General features: G+C 32.7%; 1 protein-coding gene and 1 pseudogene across 4 annotated transcripts; both read left to right on the top strand.

Moving 5' to 3' along the window:
• The first annotated feature begins 446 nt into the window (after window positions 1-446).
• Window positions 447-4,142, top strand: LOC111276169 (putative G-type lectin S-receptor-like serine/threonine-protein kinase At1g61610). Of its 3 annotated transcripts, XM_089754678.1 has the most exons (8): window positions 457-916; window positions 1,021-1,789; window positions 1,972-2,121; window positions 2,337-2,536; window positions 2,665-2,875; window positions 2,968-3,205; window positions 3,340-3,487; window positions 3,675-4,142. In XM_089754678.1, the coding sequence occupies exons 2-8, from the start codon at window positions 1,105-1,107 to the stop codon at window positions 3,978-3,980; spliced, it is 1,938 nt and encodes a 645-aa protein (XP_089610804.1). In that variant the 5' UTR covers window positions 457-916; window positions 1,021-1,104; the 3' UTR covers window positions 3,981-4,142. The 3 variants fall into 3 exon arrangements, with proteins under 3 accessions (XP_089610803.1, XP_089610802.1, XP_089610804.1); XM_089754676.1 differs by having other exon boundaries at window positions 454-1,789; XM_089754677.1 differs by lacking the exon at window positions 3,675-4,142 and having other exon boundaries at window positions 447-1,789; window positions 2,968-3,194; window positions 3,340-3,485.
• A 518-nt stretch (window positions 4,143-4,660) lies between these two features.
• Window positions 4,661-12,565, top strand: LOC111276163 (G-type lectin S-receptor-like serine/threonine-protein kinase At4g27290; annotated as a pseudogene). The gene is made up of 7 exons (XR_016333750.1): window positions 4,661-6,071; window positions 6,478-6,600; window positions 6,918-7,042; window positions 7,151-7,361; window positions 11,645-11,882; window positions 11,953-12,103; window positions 12,178-12,565. The product of XR_016333750.1 is annotated as a G-type lectin S-receptor-like serine/threonine-protein kinase At4g27290 (transcript).
• Window positions 12,566-17,437: the final 4,872 nt, after the last annotated feature.

Consider the following 17,437-nt stretch of genomic DNA (forward strand, 5'->3'; position numbering starts at 1 on the left):
TTTTAAGTTTCTACATTATAAGTTAAGCTCCGAGACTCAATAATAAAAAATTATTTCTTCAAAATTGAAATAGGTTATTTAGTCACTTTTGAAAGACAATTCTCCTTGTAGATTTTGATCTTGACTTTTGCTAAAAACCTTCAACTTGTTTGCTTTATATAAGAAGAGAGGAGAAATAAGCATTTTCTTTTGTTTGGATTTAGCCAAACAGCTAGAATATGTTAATCTTATTAAAAGTTTGAATTATTTATCAGTAAATCTTATGCATTTTTCATTCTTTATTAAAAAGTTCCTCCACTTAAAAAGGCCTATGAAATAGTCTTTTTTTTTTTTTTTTTTTATACCGGTATTACATAATTAGATGTATTGCCTTTCTCTTCTCTACGACGACGACTTGACCAAAAGCTAAAGAACAAAGTTCTCTAAACTGACTCGCAAATAGGATTGACTTAGAGATGACTTGAATGGATACTTTAATCCCAGAAATCCATTTATACGATTCTCAATCTGATCACTGGAAATCATCTGTAAATGATGAGAGGTTGGTTTGCTCCTCTTGTTAGCTTGCTGGTTATCTTATTTCATTCCTTGCAGTCCACAAATGGCACTGATACAATTTTTCAAGGCCAAACAATCACCAATCCAAAGACCATTATATCATCGAATGGGAAATTCGAACTTGGCTTTTTTTCTCCGGGAAAGACCTCCAATTACTATCTTGGAATATGGCAAAAAGTGTCCAAGCCGGCAATAGTTTGGGTGGCAAATAGAGAATATCCCTTCCTGAGTAGCTCTTCTAATCTTACCATCAACTCTGAAGGAAAGCTTGAGATTTCAGATGGTAAAATGTCCTACAAGGTAACAAACATTACAACTAGCAACAACAGCAACACGTTTGCCACGCTTCTAGATTCAGGTAATCTCGTCTTGCAACTCCGAAGTAGCTTAGAAGTTTTGTGGCAAAGTTTTGATTATCCTACCGACACTCTTTTGTCTGGAATGAATCTCGGATATGACCAGGTATACGGAAATACTTGGTCGTTGGTGTCCTGGAGAAGTCTGGAAGATCCTGCCCCTGGTTCTTTCTCCCTCTCCCTGGGATATATGTATTCCACGGAATATATGGATTTTGATGTTAATTTGACCGTTTGGCAGGGTCCCCAAACATACTGGACTGGTTCTTTTCATGAGTTTGAAAATTACAGCATTTATAAGAATGGCCGTTTTTACGTTACTTGGGTTTCTCCTGATACTTCTAGGATTATGCAAATGCTATTGGATGCGTTTGGACAACTTAAGATACAGTCCTGGTCTGAAGATGACCAAAGTTGGCATACTTTAAAGTCTTCCAAGTGTTCATATCGCCTATGTGGAGCTTTCAGTGTTTGCAACATCACGGCTGTCCAGAAGCCATGCAGCTGTTTGAAAGGTTTCAGACCTTTATCTGGCAATACTTCGAGTGAGCGTCATACATATGATCAGGGTTGCGTGAGGAAAACCAACTTGCTGCAGTGCAACGATAGTGGTGATCATATCCAGAATTATGGGTTTTATTGGATGAAATTTGTAGATTTTCCAAGTGATCCAAAGGCATTCAATGTTAGCAGTGCGTTAGCATGCCGCTCAGCTTGCTTGAGGGACTGTTCTTGCATAGCTTATTCCTATGATCACATACTCGGGTGCTTAGCATGGTTTAGCAATTTGTTTGATCTCAAACAACTTGCAATAAATGACACTAGTGAAAAAAACTTTTATCTCAAACTTCCGGCTTCTGAGTTGATTACCGTAGGTAAGAACAATGGAAATTTGACTATCACTGATCATCGACCAGATGCATTCAGGATTTTACTCATAGAGTCAAACCCTGATTGACAAAGAAAGGGAGCTGCTTTCTTTAAGACTAACCTTTTGGATAGTATAACTAATATGGTAGTACAGTATATATAACTGCTGTTTGACTTTGTTTCGCAGATGTTTTCGCAAAAAATGGAACTATGAATAGGCATCAAACAACAGGCAACAAGATGCAGTTGTGGACTATTGTCATACTGACCATATCTCTGTCAATGCTTGTGCTGTGTCTCTTGATTCATTATGTTAGAAGAAAGCTCCAAGTGAAACGTAACACTTTCTCTCTGGCATATTCTAGCACTTTCCTCTGTCCAATGAAGTAGTTTCAATTGTTTTCTTGGTCAAATTGTTTCAATTTTGGCATTTCATTGTTAAATCTTTTGTTAAATTAAATTTAAAAGTATATTTTTGAAAAAAAAAAAGCAAGCTGTGACACATGAGTAGCATTCAAGGAAGCCATAACTTCACTTTTCTACAACTTTCAGGGGAGGATTTATTAAAATTTGATTTGGCAATGAGCCTAAAACCGGATGATACAGAACTTACAGAGGCAAATATGCCTCCAGCACATAAGAAACCAGAAGTTAAACTGCCATTGTTCAGTTTTGCAAGCGTTTCTGCAGCAACAGATAAGTTCTCAGCCACAAATAAGCTTGGGGAGGGTGGTTTTGGACCTGTCTACAAGGTATGAACTTTTTAACCTTTAGTTACTGGTTCTTTCAATAACTTGACCCTGCCATGTTTGCAATGCTAGCAAATGTCATTTACGTACTTTAGGATTGAAGTGTTGGGATAAAATCAAGCCAATTTCAGGGAACATTACTGAAAGGAGATGGGATAGCTGTTAAAAGGCTTTCAAAAAGATCTGGACAAGGATGGGAAGAGTTGAAAAATGAAGCATTGGTCATAGCCAAGCTCCAACACAAGAATCTTGTCAGACTTTTAGGCTGCTGCATCGAGAAGGATGAGAAGATACTAATTTATGAATACATGCCTAATAAAAGCTTGGATTTCTTTCTATTTGGTTTGTATTTTGCTAGATATCGAAGTCAATTATCGTTTCTTTACCATGATCATTGGACTATTGGCTAACATCATGTTTATGATGTTAAACAGATTCAAGCAAGCGTAGGTTACTAGACTGGGACACACGGGTTCGTATCATTGAAGGAATTGCTCAAGGGCTTCTTTATCTTCATCAATATTCTAGACTGCGAATTATTCATAGAGATTTGAAGGCTAGTAATATACTGTTGGACAACAACATGAATCCGAAAATATCAGATTTTGGAATGGCAAAAATCTTCGGAGGGGATGAGTTACAAGCAAACACAAATCGAATTGTAGGGACTTAGTAAGTAGAATTAAAATGGAACCTCTCAATTAGTTGAACTTCCACACTTGTCATCTGAAACCCGGATGAGTTTGACTATGCATATGTACTCATAGAGACGCACTTACTAACAAAGTTTCACTACTTGCTTGCAGTGGTTATATGTCACCTGAGTATGCACTTGAAGGCCTTTTCTCTATCAAATCCGATGTCTTTAGCTTCGGAGTCTTATTGCTAGAGATCCTGAGTGGCAAGAAGAACACTGGATTTTATCAATCTGATTCTCTCCATCTTCTTGGACATGTGAGTATCTGAACTCCTTAATTTTGTGACGTTTGATGACAAGATCAGTTAGATATATTAAATTCACGTATTTATCATTTAATTGAAATGAAAAAAAAAGAATTGGTATGTATAAAAAAATTGCAATCGCTTGCACAATAACGTCAGTAAGTCCTGTTCTTATAGCCGATTTTTCTTGTGGTTTAAGGCATGGGATTTGTGGATAAGCAACAAGGGATTGGAGTTGATTGATCCAGTGCTAGAGGGAGTATCGACGCATTTGGCCATGAGATATATTAACTTAGGGTTGCTTTGTGTTCAAGAAAGTGCAGATGATAGACCAACCACGTCTGATGTTGTCTCAATGCTTAACAATGAAAGTATGATCCTACTTTCTCCTAAACAACCTGCCTTCTTAAATGTAAGAAGCATAGGGAACCTGCAATTGGTGAAGAGCAGGCAAGAAACTTTCTCTGTAAATGATGTAACATTTTCAGCCTTTGAGGCTCGATAGCATTTTAAGCTATTCTTGAATGGTATTGTAAGACTGTATGTAGAAATATTATTTAGCGGACAGCAATCGATTGACTTCAGCTTCAAGTCACCATTTTAGCCAAACATTTCCTCAATTATCATAAACGGTTAAATGCAGTGATATAACTAGCTTTTTTGATGATTTTTGTGACATGGACTGTTGAAAATATAATCCATATAACTAAAAAAATTTTAGTGGCGGACAAATGTACTTTGTAGTGGTTGGATTAGGAAATAACTTGGAAACTTTATTTTTGTATTGTTTATATATTCACTTTTAATGAAAATTAGTATGTGTGCTTTCTCACCAAAACTCTTCTCCCTCTTATCATTTGTTTTGGATTTTAGGGTGACTTTAAGGTCACCATATCCAGCTTAATTCTTCATTCGTCCAAAAAAAATTATAAATTGTGATAAATGTAGCACACTAAAAGTTAGGTCAGATAGTTATAGTTCGTTTTTGAAGGCTGAAAACCCACTAACCAAGTTAACTAAAATCCTCCTTGGAACAAAAGTGGCAGACTGGGTCAGCCAACACGTGAAACTCATCGACTTCTAGGGGATTTTTTTCATGGGATTTCAATTTTGTACGGTTTTAATGAAATTCAGACTTTGACAAGTACATTTTTATATTTTGTTTCTTTTTGACAAGTAAAATAACGTGAATACATGGTCAAGTGGAACATGAACTAAACATTTCTGCCAAATTCTCCTCTCTATTCCCATTCCTTACATGTAGATCTTGGCAATTCCTGTTCTGTTATCATTGTGTTCTATACTGAAACCACCTTAACATTAAACAATACTTAAATGAATAACTCTGATATGAGAAACCCTTTTTTATACCATTTGATGTTTTTATCAATCATGAAGTTGTCATTTGCAGCTGATATGATAACTCCAGTGCAATCCATCAGTGATGGTGAGACATTGGTTTCTTCATCCCAAAGATTTGAACTGGGATTTTTCTCTCCTGGCAACTCAAAGAACAGATTCCTGGGGATATGTTACAAGAAAATTCCTGGGGCAGTTGTGAGGGTTGCAAACAGAAACTGCCCAATTGCTGATGCACGTGGAGTTTTAACCATCAACAGTGATGGAAAACTGATACTCTTTGATGGAACAAACAGCACTGTTTGGTCTTCAAATGTCTCTAGAAAAGAAGAAGGTCCAGTGGCACTTCTCTTAGATTCTGAAAACTTTGTTGTTAAAGACAACAAAACAATGCAACTTGCTGTTGAGATCTATCTGAGGCAGAGCTTTGATTACCTGTCAGATACGCTGTTGCCGGGCCTGAAGCTTGGAAGGAGCTTAAAAACTGGATCAGAATGGTTTTTAACAGCTTGGAAAAGTGATGATGATCCGTCTCCAGGAAACTTTACTTGCAGACTCAGCATTCAAGGTTTGCCTTCTTTAGTTATTTACTTGGGATCAGCAAAAGTGTTTCGTAGTGGACCATGGGATGAATTTAACTTTGGTGGCACTCCTTCGTCTCCCAACTTGGTTTTTGTACCATCTTTGGTGCATAATGGGGATGAAATCTATTACAGTTACGAGCCTTTCAATAACCCAATTATTGCACGATTAACCTTGAACCATTCAGGTACTTCCCTGCGTGTTATATGGAATGAAAGGAGCACCACAGCTTACTTAGCGCCAAGAGACTAATGTGATGTGTATGGCCAATGTGGTGCAAATGGTATTTGCGGCATCAACAAGACACCAATTTGTAAATGTCTGAAAGGTTTCAGACCTGAATCACACCACAATTGGTCTACAAAGTGTGTCAAAGAATTGTCATCAGATTGCCAAAATGAAGAGGTGTTTCTAAAACTTGTTGGGATGAAACTGCCTGACTTGATAGAGTTCAAGTTGAATGAGAGTTTGAGTCTGAAGGAATGTGAGGTGGACTGCTTAAAAAACTGCTCTTGTAGTGCTTATGCAATCACGAAATTAGATGAACAAGAGCAGGGTTGCGTGATGTGGTATGGGGACCTGATTGATATGAAAGACCTATCAGGACAAATGATGAGGCATGATATCTATGTAAGAGTACCATCTTCAGAACTAGGTATGTAAACTATGAGAAATATAACTTTTATCGTCGTTTTTTCATTGTTTTGTTACATAATTTCTTCTGAAAATTGCATTGGTCCTAATAAGAAGTTTCTGGTTGCAACATGAACCACAACCATTTGCTTAATTATAAGTTGAATCAGCTTTAAAAACCCACAAGCATCACATAAGATTGGAAAATTTACATCATAATATTTCCCTGCAACATTAACTGGTGGAAACAAACAGAATTGCTGTCCTGTTGTTTTATGTAAGGAAAAAAAATCTTTAAAAATGGTGTTAGGCCTAAAGAATGCTTTAGCCAAGGTTCCTGTGTTACGGCTTAGCATTTTTGAAAAAAAATTAGAAGGTCAATTTATTTTAAGAAAATTATAGTTTAGACTTCACATTGTCTCTTAAAGGATCAGTCGGTGCTTCAAATGTCAAGAAACGAGTAGTGATCGTCGTAGTAGTTTCAATCATTTCCGGAATGAATGTCTTGGGCATGTTGTTCTCCCTTCTCCTGTGGGAAAAATGGAATAGAGGTAAGCATATGTGTTTGACCTTGTTGATTTTGTTTTTTGGTTTTTAATTAAAATTTCAACTGGAAAGTTGTATTTTAGTTACACGATGAACCTGTCTTGCTGCTGCAATTGTCTGTTTCAGGATCAGCCTATACTTCAAATGATAAGAAAAGAATAAAGATCGCCATACTGCTTTCACTCATTCTTGGCATGGTTATCTTGTGCTCTGTTATGCTACAAAATATGGAAAAGAGGTAATTAAATGCAGCTTACATTACTAAATCATCATCTCTATCTTTCAATTACGTTTAGACTTAGAGGCTAAAGTGTCAGAATAGGCCAAGAAAGCTGCAAGGACAATGTAGACGTGCCTTTGTTTGATTTGGCTTCCATTGATACCGCTACCAATAGTTTCTCTGAATAAAATTTTGTTGGAATTGGTGGATTTGGTCCTGTTTACAAGGTATGACTCACTACTTCTTGACATTCCATCGTCAGAAAAGTTTCAGCGACTTTTTGCATCTTAAGAATCAAGAGTTGTAAGTTGTATGTTTGTCTAAGCAACTTGCAGGGCATCCTTCCAACAGGAAGAGAAATTGTTGTCAAGAGGCTGTCAAAGAATTCAGGACAAGGTGCTGAAGAGTTTTGGAATGAAGTAGTTTTAATTGCCAAACTTCAACACAGAAATCTTGTTGGGCTCTATGGCAGCTGCATAGAGGGAGAAGAAAGGCTTTTGGTCTACGAATATATGCCCAACAAAAGCTTGGATTATTTTATCTTTGGTTTGATTTCTTGAGCTTTCATGCATCCTATCATATTACATAGTATACATTTCAAGAAATTATTTCCAAGCTGGGAATGAAAAACACCTATTCACCAGCTTGAGGGGGAGTGTGGGAAAACACTTATTTACAGCTGGTTGTAATCTTGTAATCTGTATATTTATATTTGTATCCCTAGAATTAAGGAAGATTTAGTTTCCTAGTTTAACCCCTAGTTAGTTGTATATAAACCTAAGATTCTTGTATAATTGTTGATAAGCAGTTTTTCAATATACATTCAATTTTCACATGGTATCAGAGCTTTAGGCTCTTCTTGGGAAGAAAAATTTTCAGCCTTCATTGCTGACTTTTTTAGGCCTTCATTGCCGACTTTTTTTAGGCCATCATTGCCGAATCCTGTTTAGGCCTTCATTGCCGAACCCTTTCAAAGAAAGATATCACTATCACCCAATTTGAGAAAATGTTAACTGAAAAAATCACTGGAGTACTACAGATGTCTCAGAAACAAAGAGAGTTTAACAGGGAAGAGATTGAAAAGCTGAGAAACTTATTGAAAATCCTTGAAAAGCCTACTATGGTATGTTCTTTGGGTAAAGTTTCTAATTCAGGTAAAGCTTCTGGTTCTCATGGATTAAATGTCTCGGCTAAGCCTATTACGAGTTCTTGGGTCATTGACTCAGGAGCCACAGACCACATGACACATTCCCCACAAAAGTTTAGTACATATAACCTGTGTCCTAGTAATAAGAAAATTGTTGTTGCTGATGGTTCACTTACCACAGTGGCAGGATTATGAGATGTTCAAGTTAATCCCTCGTTTGTTCTCAAAAATGTTCTTCATGTTCCTGGATTGTCTACTAATCTGATATCTATACAAAAACTTACCAGAGATATGAATTGCAAAGTAACTTTTTATCCCTCTTATTGTGAATTTCAGGACCAGAGTTCGGGAAGATGATTGGACTTGCTAAGGAGAAGGATGGACTATACTATCTTGAGACATCAAATAACACAAGTAGTATCAAAAATAGTTTACCTTTGTCATTTTTTTCTGAAAAATCTTCCAATAAAGACAAAATCTGGCTTTATCATTTTCGTCTTGGACATCCTTCTTTTGGAACCTTGAGAAACATGTTTCCTTCTTTGTTTAAAGAATTAAATATTGAAGATTTTCATTGTGATATTTGCGAATTTGCAAAACATAGACGTGTGTCTTTTCCAATCAGTAACAAAAGAAGTTCTACTCCTTTTTACTTGATTCATAGTGACATTTGGGGTCCCTCTACAATTCTTAATATTTCTGGTGCGAGATGGTTTGTTTCATTCATAGATGATTGTACTAGGGTCTCTTGGGTTTTTTTACTTAAATCCAAATCAGATGTGAATAGTGTGTTTTTAAGCTTCCAAAACATGATCCAAAATCAATTTGGAGTAAAAATCAAGAGATTTAGGTCTGATAATGCAAAAGACTACTTCAACCAGAGTCTATCCATCTATTTTCAAAAAGAGGGGATTATCCATGAGTCATCTTGTGTTAATACTCCACAGCAGAATGGAGTGGCAGAGAGAAAAAACAGTCATTTATTAGCCACAACCAGAGCCTTTCTTTTTCAAGCAAATGTACCTAAATCTTATTGGGGGGAAGCTGTTCTCACTGCCACACACATTATAAATAGGTTACCTTCAAGAGTTTTGGGATTTAAAACTCCTATGGAACTACTTTCGCAATTTTATCCCAACCTCAATACCACAAACAATCTCACACCTAGGATATTTGGTTGTACATCATTTGTTCATGTTCACAGTCATAACAGGGGAAAGTTGGATCCAAGAGCGATTAAGTGTATTTTTGTGGGGTATTCTTTAACTCAAAAAGGATATAAGTGCTATCATCCTCCTACCAAAAAATTTTATGTGTCTGCAGATGTCACTTTTGAAGAAAATAAACCATTTTTTACTCAACCTTATCTTCAGGGGGAGACTTCATTCATGGAAGATAAGGATAAAGACTTCTTTTTGCTTGATTTGCCCCCTTCTTCAACATTTACACCCATTAATTCTTATGAGTCAAAACCTGTTTCTGCTGAGCCCAAGTCAAACATTGAATTTGAGTCTGAACCCATTCCAAATACGAAAGATGTGACAAAGGATAATATTGTTCTTGATTCTATGAAGGAATTACAGGTGTACTCAAGAAGAAAAGTTCCAGATCCTGAACCAGTGCCAGTCCAAAAACCTGATCCTAACTCTGGAAATGAGGTAACTACAGTTTTTGACTCTGTTTCTCAAAATGAGCATGAATCTCCTAAAACTATAGCTAGTGATTATGATTTGCCTATTGCCATTAGGAAAGGAACCAGAGAATGTACCAAGCATCCACTATACCCAATATCTAATTTTGTGTCATTTGAAAAATTCTCCCCATCCCACAAAAATTTTCTTGTGAGCCTAAACACTATTTCTGTTCCAACTACATTATCCGAGGCATTATCCAGTGAGAAATGGAGGCAAGCCATGAAAATAGAAATTGAGGCCTTAGAGAAAAATCAGACATGGGAACTGGTAGAGTTGCCTAAAGGAAAAAATTCAGTGGGGTGTAAATGGGTTTTCACTGTAAAATACAAGGCAGATGGTACTGTTGAAAGGTATAAAGCCAGGTTAGTGGCTAAGGGCTACACTCAGACCTATGGAGTGGATTACCAGGAAACCTTTGCTCCAGTTGCCAAGATGAATACAGTTAGGATTTTGTTATCATTAGCTGCAAATTACAATTGGCATCTTCAACAATTTGATGTAAAGAATGCTTTTTTACATGGTGATTTGGAAGAAGAAATATATATGAAGGTTCCACCGGGATTTGAAGGTCATCTAGCAGCAAACAAAGTATGCAGGTTAAAAAAGGCTTTATATGGCCTTAAATAGTCTCCTAGAGCTTGGTTCGGGAGATTTGCCAAAGTGATGCTAGCAATGGGATATAAACAGAGTCAAGGAGATCACACATTGTTTATCAAGCACTCTGATTCAGGGAGAGTCACAGTTCTATTAGTGTATGTTGATGATATAATTGTAACTGAAGATGATGAAAAAGAGAGAGAATCTCAAAAATAGTGTTTGGCTAGAGAATTTGAGATAAAAGAGCTAGGGAGATTGAAGTATTTCCTAGGAATTGAAGTAGCTCACTCACGGCATGGTATTTTTATCTCACAACAGAAATATGTGATGGATCTTCTAAAGGAAACTGGGAAGCTTGCATGTAAACCTGCAAATACTCCTATAGATCCTAATCATAAAATTGGAGAAGCTAATGAAGATGCTGCTGTAAATAGAGAGATGTACCAAAGATTAGTTGGAAGACTCATTTATCTCTCACATACTAGACCTGATATAGCATATGCTGTGAGTGTGGTAAGTCAATTTATGCATAGTCCTAAAGAAGTGCACCTACAGGCTGTCTACCGTATATTGCACTATTTGAAGGCCAATCCTGGGAGAGGTATCTTATTCAAGAGAGATTCGGGGTTAGTTCTAGAAGCATATACAAATGCTGATTATGCAGGTTCAGTAACTGATAGAAGATCTACCTCAGGCTACTGCACTTTCTTAGGTGGTAATCTTGTGACTTGGAAGAGTAAAAAATAGAATGTGGTGGCAAGATCAAGTGCTGAAGCAGAGTTCAGAGCAATGGCTCAAGGAATTTGTGAACTACTATGGTTAAAGATTATCCTAGAAGACTTGAAGATCAAGTGGGATGGACCAATGAGACTCTACTGTGATAACAAGTCTGCAATAAGCATTGCACACAATCCTGTGCAACATGACAGAACAAAACACATTGAAGTAGACCGACATTTCATAAAGGAAAAACTAGACAGTGGGTTGATTTGTACACCTTATGTATCAACCAAGGGTCAACTTGCAGATGTGTTGACTAAAGGTCTCAGCAGTGCAACATTTCAAGAAATTATTTCCAAGCTGGGAATGAAAAACACCTATTCACCAGCTTGAGGGGGAGTGTGGGAAAACACTTATTTACAGCTGGTTGTAATCTTGTAATCTGTATATTTATATTTGTATCCCTAGAATTAAGGAAGATTTAGTTTCCTAGTTTAACCCCTAGTTAGTTGTATATAAACCTAAGATTCTTGTATAATTGTTGATAAGCAGTTTTTCAATATACATTCAATTTCCACATATATGATCACTCAATCTTCAGTACAATAAGCTCAAATAGCTTTTGAAATGCTAAACTTTGAGAAAATTTAAGTCATGGAGTTGGTGTGCAGATCATGACAGGAAAACATTATTGACATGGCCGAACTGCTTTGACATTATCATGCAGATTGTGAGAGGACTTCTGTACCTACACCAAGACTCTAAGCTCCAAATCATTCATAGAGATCTCAAAGCTTGCAATATTCTGCTAGATAGTGATATGAACCCCAAAATTTCAGACTTTTGCTTGGCAAGAACTTTTGAAGGGAATGACAAAGTATCAGAAACTAAGAGAGTTATTGGAACATTGTAAGTTCATTCATCTATGATCATAGCCTTTTAGCGTTCCAAAGGACTTATTCCTGATATTTTCATGCAGTGGATATATGTCTCCAGAGTATGCAGTTAATGGTAAATTTTCAGCAAAGTCTGATGTTTTCAGCTTCGGTGTACTTCTACTAGAGATAATAAGTGGCCAAAAGAGTAGATGTTTCTGTCATCCTGATCATCACCGTAGCCCACTGGGACATGTAAGTACACAGAATGATTTTGCAGCTTTTGTTCCCTTTCGTTGCAACTTTTCTAATGACTATTATTATTCTAGGCTTGGTTGCTATGGAATGGAGGCAGGGCCATTGAGCTGGTAGATGCATGTTTGGAGGATTCCATTATTGAGTCTCAAGTTCTTAGATGTATTAAAGTAGGCTTATTATGTGTTCAAAATTACCCCAGAGACAGGCCAATAATGTCATCTGTAAATTTTATTTTGGCAAATGAGGGAGCAATTTTGCCTCTTCCTAAAGAGCCAGGATTCTTCACAGATACAAATGCAGGCAGAACAAGAAGAAGAAAGGAAGAACAACATACTGTAAATGTAGTGACTATTACAATGGTGGGAGGGAGATAGAAATACCTGAGAAGTTTGCTTTTGGTTTTCCTCCTTTTGCATAGTTAGGCCATATTGCAGCTATATATCTACCTTCATCCTGACAAATGTAAAGCAAAAAAAAAAAAAAAAAAAAAAAAGAAGAAAGTGTAAAACCAACTTCATTTGTTACTTTTGGATATCACTTATCATCACCTCATAAACTTTTAGGACCTGTAGTTAAGATGATTGATTGACTGTAATATCTTATATCTTACTCTCTTTCTCTTTTCCTATAGGTGTTTGGTTACTAATCAAAATGACTAACCAAAATTTGTGCAATTGAGTTAGGCGTGGTTATTCTTGAATAAAGACTAATTAATGCATGCCTGGAATATCCATGTCAGGTGCTGAATGTATTCAATTGGGTTTAACTATTGTGATGCCCCAGTTTCCGTTAGAGGAACATATAGATATGATGTGATATATATAAATATTTAAATTTAAATTTATGAAATATTTTTTATAAGATAAAATTGTAAAGTTTTTGGGTCAAAACAAACAATTTCTTACAAGTATGAATCTCCACAATTGATTAGAGTAGTCACCAGTCAATAAAAATTAAGTGTTATACGATAGGATTGAGTGATCATTAATAAATAAAAATTAAGTGTTATATGATAAGATCGTGCGAATTACTAACTGCTACACGATAAAAAATTAATTTTAAAATTTTAATTTCTGGTGTGATTTTGATCTTATAATTATATTTTATTTGTCATATTACGTCTTAAAGAAAAAAAAATTATATCGCTCTCTATCTCATATTTAAATAATATATGGGTATAAAAAGTTTGGTACGGTTTCCACAACTATTATTTTCAAAATGTCCCGCAAGACTGGCTTGTAATGTCTTACTGTCCATGCTGGTAAATGACACAGAAATATTGCCTGAATTTTAACAACCAGGTTCCTTCATAGAAAGAAGTCTCTGATGATATGGACTCAACATCAAAAAGATTAGAAGCAATTTCAGAAAATGCAGTAAACAAAAAATGCTGGAAGGAATAGAAGTTCAGAAGTAATTTTCTTGACAATTATTCTTATTTCACTATGTATTGATAATATTTCAGCATTTACATAAAAGAAACCATCAATAATCTATAGGGTTTTGTTCGTGTCAAGACACAAATTTTTGGAACTGAAATACACAATGGATTTTTGAAACCATTTGGTTGGGTTTCATTGTTGTCTTTTGGGCTACCAATTTTCAAGCCCGGTTTTGCAACCCAATAACTGCACCAGTCTCCTTTTCTTGTTTTTCAGGAATAGAACCGCAGTCACTGAAACTGAAACTGAAAATCACTCAATCAACAGAATGCAAGGCTATTGGCATCAGTCTCCTTTCCCTATACCCTTCAATAGTTGAAACTCGAAACATGGAAATTGCTTCAAGTTACTTAACATGATAATTGAACTATATTTGATTGGTCCAAAACTCTTTTAACTTATAAAGATGCTTTGGATCCTAGTTGAAGACTAGAATGTTTCCACTCATTCAAGAAGTTGTAGTATGTCTCCGAAAAGTGTGGTCTTTAACAAATTGGTTATATAAACAAACCTAAATAAAGGGGATTTTGACGTAAGAACGTGTGTGTTTCCAATCGAAATGTTCTGAAAATATGTTATATAAATTAAAATTTAAAACTCAAATTTATTAGATATATTTTATAAGATAAAATTGTAATACATTCAAATCAAAATAGATAATATTTTACAAGTTGAATACGAATTAAAATAATTTTTATCTAAATTAAAAGATAATACATAATTGATTCATATAATTTTTAAAACGGGACCTTATGAGTACTATTTTTTTTTTTTTATATATAATGGTACCTCCAATTTGATTTTGTTTATTTGCATACCTAAAACTTATTTTTTTAATAAAATTTTAATTAATTTTATGATTTTATTAATAAAATAAGTTTTTTTAAATGATCGATTATACTTAACTAAAAGAAATTAGTAACAACTTTTTATGTTTTTAAATTCGTTTAACAATTTCAAGATCATTATGACAATAACATTAGTCCGAGTATTAAAATTAATGACAAAATAAAAATAAAAATAATTAATTATAAAAATTATTTTTTTAAAAATTAAATTGATCGAAAGTGAATAATATAATATAATAACCAAATAAGTATTTAACCCAAAAAAAAAAATTGTTTAAAAGTATTTGAGCTCGTTAAATCAATATCTCTAATTGGTTTACAATTTTATATGTCCTCAATTAACACAAACATCTTTGTATTGATATATTCAAAATTATTTGTAACTGTAACCAGAAAAAAAAAAAAAGATTAGTTGTACTTTTTCATATATTAATTTATTTTATTAAAAGTTTTGATATTATAATTTATATTTTTTTAATATGAGATTTTTTAAAATTATATAACTTCAAATCTAAAAGGAAATCGACTTATTTAACATGGTATGTAATCACACTAATTTTCACGACTTCATTACCAAACTTTATAATATCAACTTGTTTTTTTTTTTTTTTTCCAATATTTTCTTATTCAATAATCTTGTTGTTATTTATTAAAGTATAATTAATTTACCACATGAATAAAGGCATGCTAAATGAGTCATTTTCTTTTGATAAAGGAAAAAAAAAACCAAGAAAGAAAGAAAGAGAAAATAAATGTGATAAATATTTTTTGAAAGGGGCAAACTCAAGCAAAATTTTTTTGATCATTTTGAAAATTTAGTTAACAAATTTAAATTAACACTGATAATATCATTTTGAGTTTGAAAGACGTTAATGTGATATATTTTATAATTATGTAATTAAATATATATCTAATAATTTTTAGTCGATTAATGAAATTAATTTTTTTTTAAAAATTAATTTTTAATTAGTTTGGTTTGAAAGAAAACTTAATTGAAATAATCAAAATTTTAATTGAAATATAATATAATCCAAATAAAAAATAAAAAATTATTTTATTTCATAAATTATTATAGTTTTTAATATAATATTTTAATATTTGAATATTTTGTTAGATAGTTTTATTTAATTTATTTAAAATATAAGAAATTAAAAGTTTAAAATATAATTTGATTTAAATGTATTTATTATTTAATTTTTTAAAAAATTATTCTAATCAATTTAATTAAATTCGATTAATTAATTCAATTTGATTAATAAAAATATAATAATTTAATTTAATTTAATTTATTCGATTTTAAATAATTCAATTCATAATTAACTAAATCAATAAAATAAACAATTATAATGAATATAAAATTATTTGTTTTCTAACATTCATCTCGAAAATCAACAAGATCAGCTCCGAGACCCCCTTTTTTTTCCCTAATCTTTAGCGTTTAAAACAAGGTCGTGATATTTAATTTACCAATAAGTCTAGGTCTAGTAATATTCAAACCAAGGACAATATGCTACTAGCGAATTTTTATATTATAAATTCGGACGATTTCAAAGTCGGTGTCACCGTCTTAGACAAGGCAGCTTTCTAGAGTTTGGCTTCCACGATAGTTTTCTTAGTCAATCTAGATTTCTAATTTAATTGCAGTGAGATGATTTGAAATTGGTTCAAATTAGTTCTCATAAATTTATTAGTATGACCAGTATACTACATAAATAAATATATATAGAGGAGAGGGGAGAGATCTAATTATATCAATATATATTTTACATTTTATTTTGATTTTTGAATTAAAATAATTAAAATTAAAAATATTATTTTAATTTAAATTAATTATGAATTTAATTTTGATTTAAAAATAAAAAATAAACTTACATTAATTTACATAAAATCTTACTCTTATATTTATTAATTAAGTCAAATTAATATTTGAGCTTGTTTTCTTAATCAACTTATTGATTAAGTCTAAAAGTTTACATGGACTTAAATTATTAAATTATGCTGATCCATCCATTGGGATACAAATTATTAATTCAACTTAATGTTTTCATTAAATTATGAGAAAATTTTACATGAAATGTTGATTATAAACGATATTTTTAATAATTTTTTTACATATTATTAATTTTTATATTAATTTTTATTGATTTATAAATTATGATTTTTTAAAATTAATTTTATTTGATCTTCTTTAATAAAACAATTAGAAATTTGACCTCAATTACTTATAAAGAACGAAAGAATATTAAGTACAGTTAGTCAATATCAAGCAAAGTAATCTGACTTTTATAAAATTATATTTTTTTATTATAACAATCTACTTCAATATTTTTTAATACAGTAATTTTTCTTATGAGTTCTTAAAATTTTATTTTATAAAATATTATAAAAATCCAAAGTCTTAATTTTTTTTACACTATTTATAAACTTTGGTCCTTTTCCTAAGCCAAAAGGAAATTACCTTTTGACGAAAAAGTGAACAACAGTACTAATCAAGGAGTGGACCCGGTTTTATTTTCTTTCTTTTTTTTTTTTTTTTTTTTTTTGTTCTAATTAATTTTAATCCACTAATATTTCCTTCTTTAATCACTCATAAAAGCCTAATGAGATTAAAAACTTTTTTAATTGAGATAGAGACAAATTTGTTACATTATAGTTAATGGTTTTTTTCTTTATAATTGTGACAATACAAAAAAAAAAAAAGAAATATAGACATAATTTCCTTTTTTATCTCCGATTAAATCTTAAATTACATAATTAGTCATCTTTTTTCTCAAAATTCTGATCTAATTAAGGCCTAAATTTAAAAAGAAAATGCAAGAAGGCATTTTAATGAAATTATATAATTTTAAATCTCATTTTGTCTTTGTTGACGTGGTACACTAGAAAGAAGAAAAAGAGAAAAAAATCAATTTTTAATCAAAAAGTCTATTTCTTTAAATTGTTACAATCATAATTAAATATTATATTCATATAATCAACGTAAAACAACTATTATATCATTATCAACTTACAATTATTAAATAATCTATTATTTATTCTTA

This window comes from Durio zibethinus, chromosome 25, assembly GCF_047325235.1.
Source record: "Durio zibethinus cultivar Kanyao isolate XHJ-2024 chromosome 25, ASM4732523v1, whole genome shotgun sequence".
NCBI lineage: Eukaryota > Viridiplantae > Streptophyta > Magnoliopsida > Malvales > Malvaceae > Durio > Durio zibethinus.

Excerpts from the sequence above, each read along its gene's own strand:
- LOC111276169 (XM_089754676.1), top strand. The coding sequence starts at position 532 with ATGATGAGAGGTTGGTTTGCTCCTCTTGTTAGCTTGCTGGTTATCTTA. Across the intron at positions 2,122-2,336 it reads AAGAAAGCTCCAAGTGAAAC|GGGAGGATTTATTAAAATTT; the intron begins GTAACACTTTCT and ends TACAACTTTCAG. Across the intron at positions 2,537-2,664 it reads GTTTTGGACCTGTCTACAAG|GGAACATTACTGAAAGGAGA; the intron begins GTATGAACTTTT and ends AGCCAATTTCAG.